This window comes from Anabrus simplex, chromosome 3 (assembly GCF_040414725.1).
Source record: "Anabrus simplex isolate iqAnaSimp1 chromosome 3, ASM4041472v1, whole genome shotgun sequence".
Lineage (NCBI taxonomy): Eukaryota > Metazoa > Arthropoda > Insecta > Orthoptera > Tettigoniidae > Anabrus > Anabrus simplex.
In genome coordinates this window covers 279,880,492-279,895,121 of record NC_090267.1, presented here as the reverse complement: position 1 = coordinate 279,895,121, position 14,630 = coordinate 279,880,492, and the positions used below count along the sequence as shown (strand labels likewise).

Genomic DNA, 14,630 nt, shown 5'->3' with positions numbered 1-14,630 from the left:
TTTATCGATAGGACACTAATAATATAAATATTTGAGAATTTAATTTTAGGCCTTCCCCTAAACTACCATTTGACTCAGCGTGAATAAAATTATTTATAGCCTAGATTGTAGTGGCTCATCCCCCGACTTTACAGTACATACCAATTTTCATGAAGTTCTCTTCAGCCGTTTTCTCTAGATGCGTGTACATACATACAGACAGACAGATACAGACAGACAGACAGACAGAAATTACGGAAAAGTAAAAAGTGTATTTCCTTGTTACTGTGAACATGTCTGATACAGAAATACCATTCTTTTCAAATTCTGAGCAATGTACAGACAAAACTCTTTATTTTATTTTTATATAGATTAGTCCTTAAAAATTTCTGTTCTCTCCACACTGTCCTTTATCATTGAAAACAATAAATAGTATCTCCTGAAATCAACCTACCAGCACAATTTTCTGCTGGAGTGTCCTGTCTGATAGACATTTCCTCTTTGTACAGCTATGTTGACACTTTGTAAGCTTGTGTTTCTGTAGACAATGTCCTTCTCCATAAGTTCTCTGGATGATTCATTACAGTATACAATTTTCTGACCCTTCTTTGTACATTGGCGGAGAGTAGTAATAGTAATGTTCATGGCTACCAGGCAAAACTAGTATCCAATTATCCTAAACAGCATTGTGAATCACTTATTATTTGTATCTCAAATAATAATAATAATAATAGGAAGTTATTTATAAATGTTGTATACATTACTCCAGCATCATCTTTAACAGTGTATCACCGGGCGAGTTGGCCGTGCGCGTAGAGGCGCGCGGCTGTGAGCTTGCATCCGGGAGATAGTAGGTTCGAATCCCACTATCGGCAGCCCTGAAGATGGTTTTCCGTGGTTTCCCATTTTCACACCAGGCAAATGCTGGGGCTGTACCTTAATTAAGGCCACGGCCGCTTCCTTCCAACTCCTAGGCCTTTCCCATCCCATCGTCGCCGTAAGACCTATCTGAGTCGGTGTGACGTAAAGCCCCTAGCAAAAAAAAAAAAAAAAAAAACAGTGTATCAGGACTACTTTGGTTATTTAGAAAGCACTGACAATTTTATGATTTCAGACTGTATTGTGGGTGATTTCAATCTTCCTGAAATAAATGGTACTGGTTATTCTTTTACAGAAGGAACTGTGACTGTTAAAAGATTGGGTCAGTTGATATCATATTTAGGTTTAATGTCGTACAATAATATTCTAAATTACAATTCTAGGGCGCTGGATCTTGTACTAGGCAATTTCATAGTTGACATGAAACGTGAGGAATTTGTTCTGGTGTCTGAAGATTATCACCCTCTACTCTGTTCATCATTACCTCCAGTAAAGAGGTGTTCATTACCAAAAAATATAAATCGAGAATACTACGATTTCAAGAAAGCAGATTTTATACAACTGTGTTACGAGTTAAGAGATTGATTGGAACTAGTTGTATACGTATCAGATTGTGGATCAGGCTGTGGAATTATTTTATTCGTTGATATATAGATGCGTCGATAATTGCATACCTAAGGGTCATGTCATTAAAAAGTCAACATTTCCAGTCTGGTTTAATCCTGACATCATTCAGGTAATCTATAGTAATGTAATAAAGAGAGAGTGCGAATTTTGTGAGTTTGTTTATATCTGGAGGGTAATCTCAGAAACTACTGACCGATTCTAAAAATTCTTTCACTAATAGGAAGATACATTATCCCTGAGTGCTATAGGTTATATTTTATTTTCAAAACAACTCGGGTGGAGGGGGGGGGGCGATGGGGGAAGATATAAAAATAATAGGCTAATATAGGTGAAATATCAAATTTGTCGTACAAGGACAAGACAAAGCTCATTTTAAGCCCCTTGACGCAAAGAACATAACTCGCTAAGCCCTATGGGCCCGAAAACCAATTTTTAAGGCCCTAAAACCAACCGTTATGGAGAGGTTGGCACCACCCTACCCCTGCTCTAGGAATCGGATAAAGAAATGTACTGCCGTAACCATGGCAATGTCAGCTCCAGGATTCTACAGCAGCGAGATTATGCGTGTACGTTCGAGCATAGCTGCCAACCAAAATTGGTACACATAATCCCTGAGCATATCTACAGTATATCTCAAAAACTTAACATGTTACAGATGTGAAGTGGTATTTATAATCCCTTTTAAAAATAAAGAAACATATTATTTTGTTTTCAGAAAAAAATACTTTGGGGGGGGGGGGGGTAAAAAGTGCTGAAAAGTGGGTTGGCGTGAATTTGTAAGATGAGCATATCTACAGTATATCTCAAAAACTTAACATTTCACAGATGTGAAAATTGGTATTTTTAATATATTACAAATAAAAAACAGGTATTGTTTGTTATTGGAAAAACCACTTATTGTGGGGATTAAATGGGACTGAAAAGGGGGGTTGAATTATTTTTATGAGGATAGTGACAGCTCAAAATCTGAAGATGTTATAGATGTAAAAATTGGTATTTGGAGTCTCCTTTAAAAATAAAAAAATACTTATTCTTTTGTTTTTGGAAAATCCACTTAAGGGGGATGAATGGATTGAAACATTAGTTGAATTATTTGTATGAGGATACTTCTATCTAGCCGTGTAAATATTGTGTCTATTTTTTAATATGATTTTGTGAGTTTCTTTTGTTGTTGTTTTGTGCGAAGAGGGTTCTGCCCCTGCTGGTGTATTGCTGTAGGTCTTCGTATTCGAGGAGATGAGGGTTCGCTCCCAATCCGGACATCTGCTAATGGGATTGTTGTGTCATAATTAAACGGGTAGTACTATAAAATTTATTTTCCTTAAAGTTTGTTTGCAGTTTGACAGGCTAAGATTTTAATTAGGTGACCACTGTAAAGCGAATTCCAGTTTATAGAAATGGAAAATCATTACGAATACCTTCGCATTTGCAAAATATTTAATAATGGGTTAAATGATGTGTCTTTCAAATTAGTGTTCATGGATTGGGAATCGTGTACTTAATGTCAAGTAATAGCTGTAAGGGTTGATGAAATCGAAAACCAATGCAAGGATGTTCATGATTAATACTTGCTCAAAATGTGATCAATTTTCTTCAAGATTTACAAAAGTGAGATAAAATTCCAAGTCTTTATTTGATCGAAATGATTTGTCATGGTTAATTACACTTCTGTTATTCAGGGTTATTCATGCATTTGACGATGTTTCATTTTAACAAGAGTCATTAAATTCTTTTAAAAGTTTTTATGCTTATCATTTGCCAGGAAAATGCATCCTAGTTTTCTTCCGTTCATTTAGGCCTGTAAGTTAGATGCTAGTTATTTAGTTGTAGCCGCGTATGATCTATGGCCCTGAGAGGCCGTGATTCATATCTTGGAGCAGACGAGGTGCGGTGGATCCTCACACTGTCCTAAGAGTATTTGTTAGCTCATTAATTCGGATTATATTTTGGAATCCAGATGAGATGACATTTGTCTCCAGACAAAAAAGGTCCCTTGACGATCGATCTCTGTGGCATGTGGTCCCATGTGACCATGTCCCAATCGGTGCAATTTTGCCATCACATGGTCCCATGAGCTATAGGGATTGATGGGAAAGGTCCCAATATGTCAAGACCAAGAAGATATGGAGCCTTGAGTCTATTGGTCCCCTAACTTATTGTTTGAAATTGCTTAACATATTTTGCATATATTTTGGATAAGTGAAATTTTAAATCTCGGTACTGTACATGTTTTGTAGAAAAAGTTCATTATTGGGTAAAGGATGAATTTAAATGTAAAAATATTGTAACGTGTTGGTGGGTTAAATAAATGAGTACAGAACCTAATAGCATTTTACTACTAATATAGTTACTAAATACTACACGTTAACATACACAAGATTATTGAGCTCACTACTTACACAGGACACACAGTTACACAGTACGTGCTCTCTCTCTTAGTCCTCGCTGTTTAATTACACTGATACAAACAGTCTTCAATCACTTACACTATAGACTCATTCAGTCGCTCAGTCACACTTGTTGGTGTTGTCACAGTCCACAGTGTGCAGCCTGCGCATGACAGTCTCGCCGCTCAGGATGATGTTCGCTGTCCACATTCTAATGGAATTCCATTCGCAGCCTACACATGTCGCCACCCAGTGTCCCCTTAATGCTGCACCAGAACACCCAGTGTCCTTCTACAGGAGCTGGCCCCAAGAGGTACACACACGACGACAAGCAAACAGGACAATCCTCAGTTTGACAGACAAACATTCCACAAACTGCCCCTACCAACTCAGGTAGTCTCTCGCTCTCGGCTACTAACTGACGTAGCTCGCACCTTGTTCCACTGTGTCTACACACTCACTGAGCTGGCAACTGAACTACACCAACTCCAATTCAAACTGCACTGGCAAGTCCCTCTTGACTTATATACCTGCAGCTGGCCCTTTGTGATATGTCGGTCTCGCGAAGCTCGTGGAAGTGTCTGTTGTAACTACAAAGACAAACACTAAATGCTGTTAATTGTGTACAGTTGTATTTACAAATTATACACACACATGCACACACACACACAAACTAATAACTGCCCTCTTGAACAAAACACTGCAACGAAGAAGAAGAAGAAGAAGAAGAAGAAGAAGAAGAAGAAGAAGAAGAAGAAGAAGAAGAAGAAGAAGAAGAAGAAGAAGAAGAAGAAGAAGAAGAAGAAGAAGAAGAAAGACTGCAACACTTGCATGTCAACCAACTACCAACCCAACAAAGTTCAAACACTCGGCTAATGACTTCATTCACTACAAGTCTTGTTAAACAACTCCACTCAACCATCAGGACTGCCTCTTTTTATACATTGCCTGGCCAGGCTTCTAGAAGAATATGACACAACATGTTTTCTTGTAATTTTGAGAGTCTCCAATAATCTATTTACAATTAACGGAATTTTGTGTAACTCTCTAGTCCCAAAGATACATTGTTCTGGACTATTACTGTGTGTTGCACAACATTGCATTGGATTTATACATCATATATACAGGTAATAATAAATTATATGCTATTAATTACAAGTTCTTACATTAAATAAACTCATATTAATATACATAAAGCAGATATCTCATGACAACCCCCTGTGGGTGGGGGACGCAGATGAAGAATTCACCCACGGTATCCCCTGCCTGTTGTAAGAGGTGACTAAAAGGGACAACCAAGGGATGATCAAATTAGAACCATGAAACTACTTGTATTAGTACCACCATACCAATATAAATGGTCCATTATTGGACATTATAAATTTTCCAGCTAACTCATTCTTGGTTGCCAGCGTTTCGCCCTCGTGTGCTAGGGTGGGCTTATCAGTTGGTACCTAGCACACCTACCAATACGCTGGCTAGTGTATACCGTGGAGGCCACTGCGTAGGCTAACTAGAGCCACCGGCAGTGCCAATGCACTAAGAGACTTTGTCTCATTATCAAAAATTGATGCCTGCTTGGCCATCAGATGATATAGATGTTGATTCCCATAGGGAATCTGAAATATTTGTCCTGAATGAGTAAATTTATAATACCAATATAAATGGTCCATTATTGGACATTATAAATTTTCCAGCTAACTCATTCTTGGTTGCCAGCGTTTCGCCCTCGTGTGCTAGGGTGGGCTTATCAGTTGGTACCTAGCACACCTACCAATACGCTGGCTAGTGCATACCGTGGAGGCCACCGCGTAGGCTAACTAGAGCCACCGGCAGTGCCAATGCACTAAGAGACTTTGTCTCATTATCAAAAATTGATGCCTGCATTGGCACTGCCGGTGGCTCTAGTTAGCCTACGCGGTGGCCTCCACGGTATGCACTAGCCAGCGTATTGGTAGGTGTGCTAGGTACCAACTGATAAGCCCACCCTAGCACACGAGGGCGAAACGCTGGCAACCAAGAATGAGTTAGCTGGAAAATTTATAATGTCCAATAATGGACCATTTATATTGGTATTATAAATTTACTCATTCAGGACAAATATTTCAGATTCCCTATGGGAATCAACATCTATATCATTAGTACCACCATGCGGAGAACACCATGGGTCGCTTTTACTTGTGCATAGTACCACTATGTTGGGTACCAAATAGGTTTGTGATTAGTAGCAAACGAGAGCGCGACGGATTTTACAGTACCTGTGATTAGTAGCACTATATGAGTGACACAATGGGATGAGGGAACCCATGGTTCTGGCTTGCCTGTGATCAGTACCCACTATATGAGGAACACCACGGGATAGAGATAAAAATTTCATTGTTCCGTATTGAAATTATTGATGTTAAAAATTAAATAACTGGAAAGGAGGTTCAACCTATTCAATACTCAAAAGAAAGAAACGTAGCAATCACATTTCTATTTAAATGGGACCGGTTTCGACCTTAGTCTAGGTCATCATCAGCCATAAAAACATGTAAAATGTTTATGAATGTTGGAGGTCAGTTACACACTCTGTTAAGCACAAAGACACGACACCACATTCTGTCCTGCACAAAGTCACAACACTACCAATCAATATGCGAAGATCAAAAAGGCTTGAATTCGCAGACGAACAGATCTGTAGTAGAAAGCCGCCAGCTCCCGGTGACCAGCGCGGCACACTCAAGGTCACGCGCTGCGGCCAAACACCAAAGTAGAGTGGAGAACGTTTCGAAGGTCCAGAACCTGTCACGGCTGCGGGAAGCCAAGTACGTATATAAAAATATACGATGCCAATTAGTACAACCGAATGAGCACCCGTACTCCAGCTAAGTTCTTGGTAAACAGTTGACTTGAAAAAACAATTGTAGAGAGAAGAAAAAAATGTAGTAAAAAGCGCAATATCGGAAAACAAATGAAAACTTATATGCACAGTGCGCTATTTTTTAAAAAGAAAATTGTTTTTAGGTTATGATTGAAGTAGTCGAAGTTGGCGCAAGACAAAAATTTTTGAAAGAGGAGAATAAATTAAACGAGGAAGAGTGATAGTGAAATAAGAGAAAGAATAAAAGAAATTGAAGTTAGATGGTAATGAGGAAAGATAAGATAGGGAAATGAAGGAGGGGTAGTTTAAGGTGGGTTAGGAGGGTATACAGATTTAAATGCAACAACTGCAGTTCCTCCTACGTCGGACAAACTGGCCGCAACTTCAATATCAGGTACTCTGAACATGTCAACGCCATTAAATACAACAGATTCTCTGCCATAGGACAGCACATACAAGACTCCAAACATAGTTTCACCAGTATTGACAATGACATAAACATACTTAAAATCATTAACAAAGGCCCCCTCTTAAACATTACTGAAAATTGCTTTATCCACCTTGACCAGTACTTCAACCCTAATTTCAATTTAAACGACATTTCTGAAAAACCCAATATCCTTTTTGACTTCCTAATTCTTCTTCTCAAAAATTCAAAATTCCAAAACCCCAATTCTATTTTCCATGTCTTACATAGTTTCCACCCACATTTTCTACCTCCAATAACCCACCCTCCTAACCCACCTTAAACTACCCCTCCTTCATTTCCCTATCTTATCTTTCCTCATTACCATCTAACTTCAATTTCTTTTATTCTTTCTCTTATTTCACTATCACTCTTCCTCGTTTAATTTATTCTCCTCTTTCAAAAATTTTTGTCTTGCGCCAACTTCTACTTCAATCATAACCTAAAAAAATTTTTCTTTTTAAAAAATAGCGCACTGTGCATATACGTTTTCATTTGTTTTCCGATATTGCACTTTTTACTACATTTTTTTCTTCTCTCTACAATTGTTTTTTCAAGTCAACTGTTTACCAAGAACTTAGCTGGAGTACGGGTGCTCATTCGGTTGTACTAATTGGCGTCGTATATTTTTATATACGTACTTGGCTTCCCGCAGCCGTGACAGGTTCTGGACCTTCGAAACGTTCTCCACTCTACTTTGGTGTTTGGCCGCAGCGCGTGACCTTGAGTGTGCCGCGCTGGTCACCGGGAGCTGGCGGCTTTCTACTACAGATCTGTTCGTGTGCGAATTCAAGCCTTTTTGATCTTCGCATGTTGATTGGTAGTGTTGTGACTTTGTGCAGGACAGAATGTGGTGTCGTGTCTTTGTGCCTAACAGAGTGTGTAACTGACCTCCAACATTCATAAACATTTTACATGTTTTTATGGCTGATGATGACCTAGACTAAGGTCGAAACCGGTCCCATTTAAATAGAAATGTGATTGCTACGTTTCTTTCTTTTGAGTATTGAATAGGTTGAACCTCCTTTCCAGTTATTTAATTTTTAACCACGGGATAGCACGAGTCCCTGTGGTTAGTACCCTTATGTGATGAACACCATAGGTTTGCGTTGCCTGTAAATGGTGCCGCAATTTGCAAAACAGCGTAAGTCTGTAATACATGTGTGAATTTCATTACCTGTGAATAGTACCATAATGTGTGGAATACCACAAGTCTACGCTACTCTTGATTATTATCGCAATATGACAAGTACCATGGTTCTACTTTCCTAGCGATAATTACCATTGTGGGGGGCTGCTGACTTGGATTTTGGACCCCTTTCGCTTACAAGTATTATCAATTCAGTATTGTGCTCTAGAAGCAGTCCCTTGGTCAGTAATACTATTGTTCTACGCCAGCTTCTGTGCATGTGAGGCACTGTGGGTCGGTTCCAATGATCGTTTTAAATTCATATCCATCCATTCATTCTTTGTCCTAACATTTTGAATTGTGGTCAGTGGATGTTTTTGGGCTTTTAATTTGATTTAATTTGATTTAATTTTTAATTTGATACTGTTGTCATAGCAAATGAATTACCTGTGCTCCAACGCATGATAGACAAATTAGTCCAGCGCAGTGAAGAGTTTGGCCTGTTTGTCAACGCTTCCAAGACCAAAGTTGTAGTCTTCTCTAAAAGAAAAATTCCAGCAACCCTGTCAATAAACAGCAGTAAGATTGAACAAGTATCCTCCTTCAAATACTTGGGTACTGTGCTAGATGAGGAATGTGATTCCAAGAGGGAGATAAAATCTAGAATAGAACAGGCCAGGAGGCAATTTTTTAGCATGAAACAGCTATTTACAAAATCGGACCTAAGTGTGCAATTAAGAATGCGAATGATTCGGTGCTATGTATTCTCCATTTTTCTCTTTGGATGTGAAAGCTGGACCCTTGACCAAAATCTAGAAAAAAGAATTGATGCTTTTGAAATGTATCTATATCGCCGCCTACTCCGAATACCGTGGGTGCTGAAAATTTCAAATGACGAAGTCCTTCATCGCATGAAGAAACAAAAAGAACTATTACTTACTGTTAAAAAAAGAAAAACCCAATATCTAGGTCACATTATGAGAGGTGAGAAGTACCAGCTATTACAACTCATCATTGAAGGTAAAATATAGGGGAAAAGGTCTGTTGGCAGGAGGAAGAATTCATGGCTGAAGGACATCCAAAGATGGCACAACTGCACTTCAGAAGATGCTTTCCATGCTGCAACATCACGTCCAGAGCTGGCTATGTGGACCGCCAACCTCCGCTAGGAGAAGGCGCCTCAAGAAGAAGAATTTGTCATTTCATTTCGTACCATTATGGGCCGATGACCTAGATGTTAGGCCCCTTTAAACAACAAGCATCATCATCAACCATGTCTCATGACATAACCTCACAAATAATACGATCACGATTTATACCAAATAAAGTCCGTACATAACTACGTAAATAATAATAATACTAAAAGTTGTAAACAACTTCATAACCACACCTCACAGGTCATAACATTAATAATAATAATAATAATAATAATAATAATAATAATAATAATAATAATAATAATAATAATAATAATAATAATAATAATAATCATCATCATCATCATCATCGAGCTCGATATTTCAATTATTTATACATGGGTTAGAGAATTGTTTCCGAGTTATACTAGTCCATTACACTTGTATCATGTCCAGACATAGAAATCTCTTGGCCTGTGGAACTCGTAGTTTCTACCCCTCGAGGCTACTACGCAGCGGCTAATGATGGCCACTTTAGCAGAGTCTGACCAATGAGCGCTGGCTCTCTCCAGTCAGGTTGGCTGAGCAGCAGGGAAGCGCCGCTCTGGCATATCGACGTCACATGGGGGCGGGGCCACAACTGATCACTTCTCTGTTCATCCCTGCTCCACAAAACAGTGAACATACCACAATACAATACACTGCCTGACAAAAAGATTGAAGCACCCAGAAGGGCAGTGGAAACTAAATGAAAATTCACATGTTGAGAGGGTATATGATATTTCAGTGACTAAAAATAAGAGTCACATTTACAAAGAACTTGGTACTGTGAACCCATTTATCAGTATGAGGTTGCATCCCCTCTAGCTTTGATGCATGCACTGATTCGGTCGGAAGGGTGTCATAAAGCTGTTGTATCCTCTCCTGAGGCTAGCTGGCCCACAACTGTTGTAACTGGTTCTTGATATCGTGGATACTGGCACTAGGATTGAGTTGACATCTGAGCTTGTCCCACACATGTTCTATAGAGGACAGATCTGTGGATCTTGCTGGACACAGGAGTACCTTAGCATCATGGAGACAGTTCATAGAGACATGTGCCGTAGGTGGATGAGCATTGTCTTCTTGGAAAATGGCACCACTATACTGTCGCATGAGAGGTAACACACAAAGATGTAGGATGCCCGCGACGTACCATTGTGCTGTCATAGTTCCCTCAATCACTACCACCCATGACGTGAAGTCATACCCGATGGCTTCCCATGCCAGGAGTAACACTGTAGTGCCTCTCCAAAACATGGAAAGACCTTTCCCCAGGTCACCACCATACTCGGAGGCGGTGGTTATCCGGGGTAGTACAGAACCGCGATTCATCGCTGATCACAACACAGTGCCATTCATCAGTAGTCCATGCTTCCTGGTCATGCACCACTGCAAATGCAACCATTTGTGGTGTGGTGTTAACGGCAGCCTATGGTTGGGATGGTAATTCCCTAGTCCGGCTGCTGCTAGTCTCCAACCAACGGTGCAAGATGACACAGAATGATGCAGGGAGTCCTTTACTTGTTCTTGGATGGCAGGCACAGATGTGAAGGGGTTGTGATGTCCTTGGTACACAATATGGCAATCCTCCCTTGCGGTGGTCAGATGTGGTTGACCGAAATCTTGACGATGAGTATGCCTGCCCTTACGTTCCCATGCAGTCCAACATCGGGCCACTGCCACATCTGAATGCTCCACAGTTATAGATAATGTACGATTCGACCAACCAGCCAAATTGAGAGCCACAATGAGGCCTTTCAAACTCTGTCAGGTACTGATAACAATGTCTCACACGAGTATGTGGTATCTCCGTGTCCTTCACAGTGATCACTCTGCATCTGATGCTCTTTATGCCGCTTATTTCCCTTATCAGACCTGGTAACAGCACTAAACATGAACAAGACTAATTGCCCTCTGGTGGCCATTCTACCTGTCACAGAGAATTGCAACTCTGTAATCATTTATATAGGCTACCCACCGATGGTGTGTTCACCGAGCTCGATAGCTGCAGTCGCTTAAGTGCGGCCAGTATTCAGTATTCGGGGGATAGTGGGTTCGAACCCCACTGTCAGCAGCCCTGAATATGGTTTTCCGTGGTTTCCCATTTTCACACCAGGCAAATGCTGGGGCTGTACCTTAATTAAGGCCACGGCTGCTTCCTTCCCACTCCTAGCCACTTCCTGTCCCATCGTCGCCATAAGACATATCTGTGTCGGTGCGACGTATAGCAAAAAAAAAAAAAAAAAAAAAAAAATGGTTTGTTCATGTACAAAGTTACATTGACATCCGGCCATTTCTTCTCGGTGCTTCAATGTTTTTGTCAGGCAGTGTACTTGCAGATTTCCAGCTGGCGTGTTTTCTGAATTCTTGCCTGTGAGGAAGATAACAAATAGCTCTAAATATTTTAGTGAAGGGCAATGAGGCGATTCTTGGTTAGAGTATCACATATATCAATGATGTACTCCATGTATAGCACCTTATCAGTCGCCGTCTCAGGTGATGTCTGTGCCTGGTTGATCAGTTGAGTGCTGGTCACAGAATTTCATAAATTTTTCAAGTGCTGCATCATCATTAAATTAAGTAATCTTCAAGTAATGTAGTGCAAGATAAATTGGGATATTTATAATGTAGATATTTTAATAATGTGAATGGAGGGGAAGCTCAGCTAGCAGAACCTGAGAATCATCGCACCATGCACTGGTGGAGTGTTAAAAATTTCCACCAGATTATTTCTCTTGCAGCTGTTAGGCTGATAGGAAATAAGTGCATTGATCATACAGTATGCAGCAAAACAAACAACACTGAAATTATTGCTCATCTGCTGTCCACATTTCATTTATTTATTGTTTATAATAGTTTGACATATTGTGAATTTAGTGTTGTGTTAATATCTACAGTTATGGTTCTCACAAAAGAGGAGGTAGTGTTTATTATGTGATCATTATTTCCTGTTATGTGGAGTAGGACATCGGAATGGGCCAAGTTTGCTTCACGTTTAAGATCAGTACGAGGAGCGAGTTACCAAGCTCGATAGCTGCAATCACTCAAGTGTGGTCAGTATCCAGTATTTGGGAGATAGTGGTTTCGAACCTCACAGTCGGCAGCCCTTAAGATGGTTTTCTGTGGTTTCCCCGTTTTACACCAGGCAGATGCTGGGGCTGTACCTTAATTAAGGCCATGGCTGCTCCCTTCCCACTCCTAGCCCTTTCCTGTTTCATTGTCGCCATAAGGCCTTTCTGTATCAGTGCAACGTAAAGCACCTTGTAAAACAAATAAAGATGAGCAAGTAAATAAGGACGCACCAAATAACAGAACAGTGTTAGCTGTCATTGACAAGTTCCATCATATGGAGTCAGTCTTATGTTAGCGATAGGGGATAACAGGATGCCCAAGAACTGTCACCATAACGAGAATCATTGACGACTTCTCCAACAGCTGTTACAATCCCCAAATTGTAGTCTATGGCAAACATAGACAAAACTCGGCTTGAGCGATAGGTCTGTTTGACGAATATTTAATGGGCTGGGTGAATTTGCATACCACATTCAAGTTGCTCAGCATCCGACAGGAAGGAATGATCGAGCCCGATTACAGAATTCCAACCGAGTGTTGTTCATGACATACGAAGATCCAGATTTCTTCTGCACCATATAGTTTTCAGATGAAAGATTCACCTTGAAGGCTACATCAACCAACAAACAACTTGTTTTTTAGGGTTTGAACGGTTGGATATACTGTGTGCAGATTACGATTTGATTCACTGTGTCTAGTCGTGGGATATTGGGTTATTTCGTCAAGGATGCTGTACAGAATCCAAAAACAGTGGACCAGGTAGTCTACAGAGACCTTGTTATTACCCCATTCATGTGGGAATTTGCTCAGTTTTTGTTGTGCAAGAAACTTGCCCCTTCAAACCTTCAATGGATGCATATTGAAAGAATCAGTTTTCAAGATAGATGGCCCACCTACAAATATTCCCAAATCACACGAGAAGATAACATCAGTTTTGGTCTCCCTAGAGCAACCTTTGTTCATCAAAATGTTCATTAATGTTCAGAAATGTGAATGATGTGTGGCACATGGTGGTTCACATTTTGAACACATACTGTGTTCTACGAACACAATTAAATAATATTTCTTTGTCATTTGTTTTGATGCAGAATAGTATGGTAGTATTTCAGTGCTTATTTTTGCAGATTGCTCCATAGAATCAAGAACTAGATTTTCGATTGTTTCAATGAACCAAGTATCGTGGCAGCATTGGTTTTCACCCATCCTAACAGTTGTGTTTTATTCTCAGTGCCAATTTCCTCTTGACCTTTTCATTGTACAGTATTATTAATGTTAATTTAGTTAAGGGTAATACGATATTAACCTGAGACTTTTTATACTTGATGTCAGTATGATTTGAATGTAATAAATGACTTGCTGTCATTGAGTACTATCTGTGTAGTAGTATGCTTGCATTCTGGAGATGGTGAGTTTGAACCTGATCATCAGCAGTCCTGAAGATGTTTTTTAATGAGTATTGTGAAGGTTTTTTTTGGTGGGGGGATATCTTCTTTGTTTCTTTCATGGTTTTAAGTTAATTTACTGTGTTCATTGCTTGTAGAGAAGATGGAAACTATAATCCTCAGGGAAAGCTGGGAGCTGCAGTACTGGGCTGTCCAACATCCAAGGTCTTCCAGCTTCTTTTATACAAGAATAAGCAGCAGCAACTTACTACCACAAAAATAACAGAGAACTTCAAATTCACTGTAAGTATGTGTCATTGTGTCTGCACGGTTTGGATCACCTAGCTGTCAGCTTACATTCAGGAGATAATGGGTTTGAACCATGCTGTCGGCAGCCCTGAAGATGGTTTTCTGTGGTTTCCAATTTTCACACCTGGCAAATGCCGAGGCTGTACCAGTAATTAAGGCCACGTTCGCTTCCTTCCCACTCCTAGTCCTTTCTTGTCCCATCATCACCATAAGACCTATCTGTGTTGGTGCGTGGTTAAAAGAAGTCAGTCTCTCTCTCTCTTGACAAGTAATCTTGCATGAAAATGCAATAATGCTAAATCCAGAGAAGTTTTCTTGCTGATGTTCAGTTATTCTTTCAAGAGGTTTTGTCCATGTGG

General features: G+C 39.9%; 1 protein-coding gene across 4 annotated transcripts in view; it reads left to right on the top strand.

Moving 5' to 3' along the window:
- Window positions 1-14,630, top strand: part of LOC136867227 (FK506-binding protein 15) — a 282,391-nt gene that overhangs the window by 4,256 nt on the left and 263,505 nt on the right. For all 4 annotated transcript variants that reach the window (XR_010859645.2, XR_010859643.2, XR_010859644.2 and 1 more), the window contains exon 3: window positions 14,121-14,265. Coding sequence is in view for 1 of the 4 variants with exons in the window: in XM_067144367.2 (XP_067000468.2) it covers window positions 14,121-14,265 (145 nt within the window). In the remaining 3 variants the exon portion in view is untranslated. The remainder of the gene's footprint in view (window positions 1-14,120; window positions 14,266-14,630) is intronic.